Source organism: Protopterus annectens, chromosome 1.part1 (genome assembly GCF_019279795.1).
Source record: "Protopterus annectens isolate FY-2018-M chromosome 1.part1, PAN1.0, whole genome shotgun sequence".
Classification (NCBI taxonomy): Eukaryota; Metazoa; Chordata; order Ceratodontiformes; family Protopteridae; genus Protopterus; species Protopterus annectens.
Window position 1 is genome coordinate 1,854,216,216 of NC_056726.1, and position 10,000 is coordinate 1,854,226,215.

The 10,000-nt window shown below is 40.6% G+C and overlaps 1 protein-coding gene across 1 annotated transcript in view; it reads left to right on the top strand.

Moving 5' to 3' along the window:
* The window catches only part of KIF6 (kinesin family member 6), a 4,303,753-nt gene that overhangs the window by 431,715 nt on the left and 3,862,038 nt on the right, over window positions 1-10,000 (top strand). Inside the window, exon 4 of the mRNA XM_044084863.1 lies at window positions 1-26. This exon is cut by the window's left edge and continues 122 nt beyond it. Within this exon, the coding sequence (XP_043940798.1) occupies window positions 1-26 (26 nt within the window). The remainder of the gene's footprint in view (window positions 27-10,000) is intronic.

The window sequence follows — 10,000 nt, forward strand, 5'->3', positions numbered from 1 at the left end:
CTTACCTTTTTCAACAGTACCAGAAGGTATGGATAGATTTGTTTCCTCTCCACTTATTGCATTTACGATTTCACTGCAGCCTTTTTTCTTCTTTGACTTTGTAGCTACAGCAATCTGATATCTAGTGCGTGAGTGGTAGACTTTGAATACAATAGCTGTAGTAGTATTTAACTAGCAAGTTATAGATTGAGTAAGCTGTTCCAGTAGTAAAGATTAAACAGGAGTTGTATTACAAAATAAACTAATAGTGTGTTTTGTATACGTTAAAACTTATTCCAGTGTCATAAAATATGCATTGCCTTCACAGTCTTCTTCTGCTGTCATGCTGCATATTTGAGTAATCCCAGAACTCCTTGGCATCAGGTGTAGGACATATAGTAACAAAACAAAGGATTCAGGTGCCATTTTGAATGAAACCGTTGCCTGAAACAGCATTTGAACTGTGAAACAAACTGGCAATATTCGTATGGGAGTAAAAGCTCCTCATAAGGGAACTGTCACTTTCAGCTGCCTAGTTAATATAATCTGAGGTTGTTGCACTTTGGGAGAAGTAAAATTCTTCCTCATACCGACCTCTTTCCAGTAAACTGTACTTTTTCTGCACCTTTAACTGAATGTGCCGTAGCATACAGCAGTGCTGCTTGCCTGCTGTCAATAGCATGTCTGAAGTCAAAGCTGTATTAATTATGATTAATGCTTGTGGGCTTACTCTGCCTACAGTTATTCAACTGGTTGCTAGCAGGAGAGCCTGTATAAATGCAGGCAGCACTAAGCTTCTCTTCAGCTTTTGAGGTCATCTGCTTAGCTTTTTTATTTACTTTTTTTTTTCATTTTAGTATTGTAAAGAATTTTTGGACTACATTGCATTAGTATTATTTGTTAAATGAAATTCCCTGCCTTTTTCTAGATACAGCTCTTTAAATGGCCATCTTCTCTGACTGAAAGTTTTACCTTCAACGTCTTGGGTGGAATTCATGGAAATCTTGCATTTTACACAAAATCACTGAATTGGCTTTGTTTAATGTGCATGAAACAATGCAGTTCAGTAAACTGTCTCTGATGTGTAATACAGAGATGCCCTGCAGAGCTGCAGTGGTTTTCAGTGCATATAAATGCTGTAGTTTGAAAGCTCAACCTATGTAGATTAGACTGTGAAGCAACCCAGCTGCAGGTTCTGAAATGATCCTTACATAGACCTGATATTCAGAGATTTTTTCAGACCAGTGCCTAAAGTGTTGAGTGCATACAGTTGTTATATGCATTGCACCTATCATTCTGTGTTGAAGAGACTGAGCAGATGTTCTTTGTGTTTTACTGTTGCAGTCATTACATTTGGGTAATCTGCTGGCAGGTTGCCCTCAGTCGGCCTGAATATCAAAGTCTTGGGTCCTGTGATGGTTGCTGTCTCCTCTTCCATGACATCAGGGGTATAAACATGCAGCAGACACCATTTTCTTCAGTCTTTCTTGCCGCGCGATGCCCGAAGCAGAAGCAGTTCGCAAGTGCCGGTCGGCCGACTCCTGAAATTTTCGCATTCGAGTTTCAGAACCGAAGTCTTCAACTAAAGCTAAGTACCCCATTAGGGAAACTTTTTCTTGCTCCTTACCGATGTCAGTAAAAGTTAATAATTGCATTACTTGTGGGAAGCAAATACCTCATAAGGATTTTCATTTGTACTGTATTCCTTGCCTAGTCCCAGATCAAAACATCCCTTGCTGTCGGTTTTGTGCTAGATTTAACCAGTGCACTATTAAGTGTCCGTATATCTTTGCTTCAAAATATTTTGGAAACAGATTTAATTACCCTGAAATGTCGTCGGATAGCAATCCGACTACTGGAGTTCACAAAAAATGCAAAGAATAGGACAGAGATAAGCTGACGACGAAGCTTCTCCTAAGCTAGTCGCCGGTTCACTGGTACTCAGTGAGGCGCTTTCGCAGCCCCTAATACCCACTACTTTTGAGTCGCAGGCCTCTACCGAGACCCATGCGGAGTCCGGTATGCTGCGAGATTCTCATAGTATTGTGCCACGTATGTCTCTCCCTCGGATGGGTCCGAAGCCGCTGAACAGGTACTAGCTTATGAGGGTGTTTTCAGGCCTCAACATTTCTATATAAAACCGACGCCAGCTTAAACAAAAACAACTTCTAAGGCTAAAAAAATGACGCATGAGCCATGTGCTCAGGCCCCTATGCCTAAAAAACAGATGATCAAAATGGATGAGGACTTAATTACCTTGATCAGGGGTTCCCAACCCCCTCCTGATAAGAGGCCTAGGCAAAACACTGATTATGAATCATCAGATCAGGTTTCTGTTTCTTCTGATTCCTCTTCTGATCAGGAATTTTCTATACCACCCTATGAGGATTCAGATGCAGAAGAATCCATCCCATCTGCATCTCCTCCTGAAGATTATTCTTTTGGAGAAACCTTGCATACTTTAAGGGAACATTTTCATTGGGAGAGTCAGGATTTCTCGGAATCAAAAAAGAGGCTTAGGGATTTCCTCCCTTTTCCTCAGCATAGGCTTTTGGCTATACCTCCTGTGTTAGACATTGTAGATGATGTGTTTTCGGACTCTAGCATGGCTCCTGATTCCCTGCCTCCAGCTCCTAGTAAGCCAGACAGATATTACAGGGTTCCTGACTCCCACAACTTTTTATTCAAAAATCTTGCTGCTGACCCTGAAACTATCTTGCAGGGTACCAAAGGTGTAAAGACCTCTTCAGCCAAGAAATCTACCCCCTCTGATAGAGATTCCAGGGTGCTGGATAGATGGGGAAAGAAGGTTTATACATCTGCAACCTTGGCAATTAGGGCCTTAAACTGCCAGTTTCATATGCTTAAATATCAACAGCATGTTATGGGATTATTGAAACAGAAAATGATGTTGATTTCTGAATGTGTGGAAAATAAAGAATTACAGGAATTATTGCATGCAGCAGAAAAGGTTGGAAAGCATACTTTGCAATGTGGTTTTGATTCCTTGGAGGCCTCTTGCAGGGCGGCAGTTACTGGATCTGTGATTAGAAGACATGCCTGGCTCAAGGAGCAAAATCTGCCTGATCATGTTAAAGCTAAATTGTTGGATGCACCTTTACAGCATGGTACTCTGTTTGGTAATAAGGCAGAAGAGGTTTTAAAGAAAATGGAAGACAAAGCTAAATCTATGCAAACTGTAAAAGATTTCTTCCAAGTGCAGCCACCCAGATTCAGTAGACACTGGCCTACTAACAATTGGTCCTTTCCTTTGTCCAGCAGAGCCTCACAAGGCAAATCCAGATGCTCAAAAGGCTCTAGATAGCAATCACATGGTTCTTACAGGTCAAAGCAGTGGGGTGCCTCTACCTCCAAATCTGGAGGAAACAAAGCACAATCCTACAGTAAGCAGTCTCAATGACTTCCCTCTGCCATCACCAAGCACTTATCTTTTGGCAGCCCCCTTGGGGGAAAACCAGCACTTCATGCTCAAAATTGGCAGTTAATAACCTAGGACAAGTGGGTATTAAACATAGTATCCCAGAGGTACAAATTTCATTTCCATACCTTGCCAATTCCAAACGGTTGGCCAGATCTGCCACAAAATCAATGGGCAGAGGCACAGAAACTAGTTACATCCTTCATGGATATGGGGGCTGTTCAACCAGTACCAGAACAGGAAAAAGGGCAAGGGTTTTATTCAAGACTGTTCCTGGTACCCAAAAAAAGACAATGCCTGGTGTCCAATACTGGATTTATCAATTCTGAACACATTCTTGGACATCCCAAAATTCAAAATGCTGACTTTACAACAGCTTCTGCCCATGCTGGGCAAGAATGCTTGGTTAGTGACTCTAGACTTAAGAGACATACCTGCATATCCCAATAAGAGAATCATGCAGAAGATACCTCTGTTTCAAGGCTGGTTTCGTGCATTACCCATTCTCTGCACTGCCCTTTGGCTTATCTACTGCGCCCAGGGTCTTTACAAAGTGCCTGCACCAGTAATTGCATTTTGCAGACAAAGAAGCATACAAATCTATCCTTACTTGGACGACTGTCTCATTCAAGCAGAAAACAAGGACATTCTTCTTCAACATCTGGCATTTGTAAAAAGGCTTCTAACATACCTAGGATACACAGTAAACAAAAAGAAATCACAACTGGTACCCTCTCAAAAAATTACAATCCTGGGTGCAAGCTTGAATACAACTGCCCAGATGGCATACCTCACGCCAGACAAACAAAGGCAACCAACTATTTACTTCAAACAGATGGCAACAAAAACCCAGTTGTCTGCAAGACAAATTCTGCAGGCTTTGGGGTTCATGGCATCCTGCATTCTACTAATTCCATATGCAAGACTGCATATGAGGAAACTACAGTGGTATCTAAAAAGTTTATGGAGTCAACATTGTCACAGTCTGGAAACAATGATCCCTCTCATTCCCTGCCTACAACAGGAGTTTTGGTGGGCAGAGACATGTCACCAGAACATGGGACGGTCATTCACTCTACCCCCTGCCACCCAAACCCTAACTACAGATGCATCAGACTATGCTTGGGGAGCCCATCTGGCGGGGAGATGCATTCAGGGCATATTGAGCCTAAAACAAATGCATCTGCATATCAACCAGAAGGAGATGTTAGCTGTTCAGAATGCCCTGACAGCCTTCAAGGATTTACTTTATCCAGGACAACTACTGATAAAGACGGAAGACACCCCAGTTATGTGGTCCATAAACAAGCAGGGGGGTACAAATTCCTACCCCCTTTGCAGACTAGCAGAGTAGCCATGGCATTGTGGGACACAGCCCTGACTTACCAAGTACATCTTCAAGCTCAATTCCTGCCAGGAAAACAAAATACTCTGGCAGACAATCTAAGCAGAAATCTTATGGAACCTCACGAGTGGAAACTGGACCCACAAGTCTTGGGAGTCCAGACATAGATCTGTTTGCCTCTCCCCAAAATTATCAACTGGACAAATTTTGCACAAGGACTTATCACAGACAAGCATGGAAAGTGGACACCCTATCCTTCAGTTGGAAAAACCTATCAGTCTACGCCTTACCTCCTCTGCCTCTTCTCCCCAAGGTCTTACTATAGGTCAGACAGGTAAAAACAAAAATGATCCTAATTGCCCTGGACTGGCCTCGCCAGCACTGGTACCCAATTCTAAGGAATATATCTCAACTCCCTCCTTGGTACTTGCCTCAAATACCTCATCTACTATCTCAGCAGAGCAATCAAATTCTGCACAATCATCTCCAAACTCTGAACCTGGCAGAGTGGCTGATCATGTAATTGTTCAAACAACACCTCTCAGTAAATCTGTGATGGATGTCATTTTGGAAGCCAGAAGGCCTAGTACTAGAAAATCTTATACTGATAAATGGAAGAGATTCTGTGCTTGGAACCAAACATAAGGAATGGACACAGCAAATCGGATGCTTGACAAGGGCTTATATTTTTCATCAATAAAAATCCATGCCTCTGCCATCTCGTCTCATTACAACACAGAGCCTCCCATCTTTTCCTCATCCTCTGCTAAAACAGTATCTTAGAGGGGCCAAAAATGTAAGGCCTCCCAGAAGATCACCAGCTCCTGCATGGGACCTCAATTTTGTGCTGGAAAAACTCACCCTGCCTCCTTTTGAACCAGCAGCTACTGCGGATATAAAGTTTTTATCTTGGAAAACTGCTTTCCTTTTGGCAACCACTTCAGCAAGAAGGGTTTCAGAACTACAGGCCCTTATGGCTGTGGAGCCTTTTATTACATTTAATCCAGACAGGGTGTCCCTCAGGACCAAACCTTCCTTTATGCCTAAGGTGGTATTCAGTGTGGCTCTGAAACAAACTATTCACCTGCCAACTTTCTACCCAAATCCTCAGAACAAGGGGGAACGGATTCTGCATTCCTTGGATGTACACAGGCAACTAAGATTCTACTTAAAACAGGACCAAATATGTGAGAGTCTGAGCAACTACTGGTGGCATTTGCTGCAGGATCAGAGGGGAAAGCTATTTCAAAGCAGACTATTTCAAAGTGGATAAGCCACTGCATTTGTTTCTGCTACTTGCATCATGATAAACCGGTGCCCAAGGAAATCAGGTCACATTCCACCAGGGCTGCATCTACCTCCGCAGCTTTTCTAAGAGGAGTTCCAACCAAAGACATTCTAGAAGCTGCTACTTGGAGCTCTGTTCATACATTTACAAAGCATTATCATTTGCCTCTCTTTTCTAAGTCCAGGGCAGGCTTTGCCACTGCAGTTCTGCACGGCCTTATAGCTGCTTCTAATGCTGTTTAGTTCCATCCTCCCGTCCATAGCTTTGGGATTCTACCCAAATGTAATGACTGCAACAGTGAAACATGAAGAACATAGTACAGTTGTGTACACATACCATAAATGTAGATGTTCGAGTGTATTCACTGTTGCAGTCCGGGTTACCCACCCTCCATCCCCACCCCTTTTTTTTTTTCTAGAACTTCTCTTTCCTTCACTATATTCTAAAGCCTTTGTGGTGTATTTGCTTTTAGATGAAGGTAAAGTTTATGTTGCTAAAAGTGCATTTACATATATATTGTTGTTTGTTTATATTTACATATTTTGCTCCCCATTTGGGGGGCACCTGACATCTGGGGCAAGAAAAACTGAATAAAATGGAATTGGTTGCATGTTTTATACCGCTGACGACCTGACGTCATGGAAGAGGAGACAGCAACCGACGCAGGACCCAAGACTTTGATATTCAGGACGATTGAGGGCAACCTGCCAGCAGATTACCCAAATGTAATGACTGCAACAGTGAATACACTTAACATCTACATTTATGGTAAGTGTACACAACTGTACTTTCTAAGGTACAATGCTTTACCTTGCTCTGACTGCTAATCTAGGTAAGTACTCTTGTGCAGTGTGTGTGTGTGTGTGTGTGTGTGTGTGTGTGTGTGTGTGTGTGTGTGTGTGTGTGTGTGTGTGTGTGTGTGTGTGTGTGTGTATATATATATATATATGTATATATATATATATATATATATATATATGTATATATATATATATATATATATATATATATATATATATGTGTGTGTGTGAATGAATGTGTAACTGAATATAAATGGATAGATGGATGGCTGTGTGTGTACGCAGATGCATCTGCATCTATCTCTGTGCATTTCTATGTGCGTCCCTCTTTGTTTTAAAGTCTTTATAATGCCACAACTCTAGTCGTTTCCACCCCTTAAGTCACTGTTAGAGTCAGGAAACTATATGATGGGTACCGACGTTTGTTACTGTTTCATCTGATAAAGTGAGAAGCAAAATATTTCAGCACCAGTTAGATAGATGTCGTATTAGGTACCATGTGCCAGAATATTTAAACGACTGAAAACTAGCTGTCCTACTGTGGCTAGTTAAAATTAGCAGCATATAAGTAATACATTTGTGTGTTTATGTGTGCATGTACTTCATTCTTGTGTTGCTTCAAAATGCAATACACAGTGTCACAGCTCCAGCTGGAGAGAGTATTATGTTGCTCTTTATTATAATAATCTGCACAGCAGAATATCGTAGCTCCAGACAAGATAGTGTTACAGTGCTAAATGTTGCTTTCAAAACTTAGGTTATATACACATGGTTTTGCACTCATACAGATGTACAGTTTATCCTTCTTTTGATCGACAAACAGAAATGTCAACACCAGAAACACAAACCACAATACGTTTTAAACGAGAATGTTGATGCATTACTAAGCATGCACTGAGAAACAACCTTGGTGCGTGCAAACCTTAAAATAAAATTAAAAAAAATTAAAAAGCATTGTTTTTTACAGGGGGCCAGCCCCCCCCTGTGCCCCACACCCCCCGTACTAATTATATATACTAACACCAAGATCATACAAAATTTGGGATAGAGAATATTCCACCACCCTGGGAACTGTGCAGTCTCACACACTAGTCAACCATCTGTATAGCTGACCAAATACATTCAACTAAACAGATGTCAACCAAACACACTGTTGACCAAACAAATAGGTGTGTATACATTTTATATAAGTCTATACTAAATCGGTGAGCAATTCTTAGGCATGTCAGCTAGGTCTTATTGTGATTCAGTGCTATGCAGAGTATGAATATCTCAGAACTGCATTCATTCCAAGGATTGCTACTCACCTTAATTGAACAGTGCAAGTTCTCCTGCTGCCTTTCTTACTTGCATGTGATTAAAGTTGTGATAAATATGTACGCATTGTGTTTAAGCTGTGAAATGCTTATGAGAAAGTACTAAAGAGTCTTCCGTCATGTGGACAGCAGTTAACACACTGTATTTTTCAAAGCAATAAATTAACTTGTATTCCACACATGGTTAGAACTTTGCTTTAATTTCTCATGTTGCTTTTTTCTGAGAAAATATTTTGCAGAAAGAAGGGAATTTCTTTCTAAAGCTTCTGATTCTACTAGTACTATATCTAAAAATATGTATAAAACCTGTAGCATCAACTATAACTGTAAACCAACAAGAAAACTAGAGATGTCAAGAACTGCAATTACAGTTATGGTTGACCATTTTCTTCCTTCATTGAAAACATACTTCATCAGAACATTCCACAGTAATTCAACTCACATTTAAATTGAAAAACATATCATGTGATCATAATCATATGATGAATAACCTTTATACAAAAAAACATAAACATTCCCCAGATTCATAAAACTGCTTGCCTGAGAGATACTGATTTTATAGAAATGCATCAAATGTGTTCATTTAATTCACACACAGCTTTTGCTTTTTGCAGTTTCAGCACACTAGTAATACTGGTCATGTCTTTTCAGTCCCAGTGTTTTAGTTGCATTCAGTTTTAACTGCCACATCAACTCACGATACTCCAGTATTGATTGTTTCGTAGTTGCTTCTCCTTCAGATAACTTCAATTTATTCCAACACCAAAAAGAAAAATGGAAAAAAGAAAAGCTTTTGAAGTCAACACATCTCTGGGCATGACTTCTCAAAGCATTTTTATTATCTTTTTTCTTTATAATTATAGGCATGTTTGTAAATCCTGTCCAAAGCCAGTTTTCTGTTTTGCCTACATAGACACCGTGGCATGATTCACAACATGCCACTTAGACTAACCCCCTAGTTCCACAGTGGTAACAGGCACCTTCTTTAATTGATGAAGTCTTCCTTTAGTTCAAAAGTTCTCAATCAAAGTATGATTATAGTTGTTGTCATCATTTTATAGCAATTTTGTTTGGTCTGCTGATTCTGTGGAATTTGGCTGTGATTGTCTGTGTGTGCCTTTTCTGTTTTCTTTCCTGAATTTGAGAATTTCAGGAGGATTCTTACTTTGGGAGGTTTGGCTTATGAAGTTGCTTTACAGTTAATGCAGAGTATTTTTGATTTGGTTTGTTCTGGTGTTTCTGAAGGGAGACAGTGTTAAGTATTTTTTCCTCCTCCTTTTTTCACATATTCATCCCCTTTATTGATAATATTTTAGGACCCTCTGAAAGATGTGTTTACGTTCTGTAGAAGTTCTGCCTCCAGCTTTTAAGTATTTAGACAGATTTACAGATTATCTTCATAATGTGTTATGTTTTTTCTGTCCTCATGCCAGACAGCTATCATGCTAACCATGACTGTGCACATTCATTCCCCATCACCAGACGAGGAGCTAGTCACATCACAGCTATCATCTATCTAACCATAAGCATTTTTTCTAGGTTCTAATCCTTTCCTGGTGGCTGATGTGCATGATGAAAATACTGGGACCTACTTTGTCTTCACCTGAGTGTATACATTCCTGATTATGCCCTGTGAAGGCTATCACATGAGTTTGGCTTGGCAGGGCCAAGCAAACATTCATGTGCCATTTAAGTGCCTGCACTGTAGTTAGCCAAACCACCTCTCTCCCACCAGGACAAGTGAGCCTGCAGTGACTGCTCACTCCCACCTTTGCTAATTGGCTCCTTTTGATGTCTAGTGATGAGCTGATCCCAAGTCATCTAGGTTGCAGT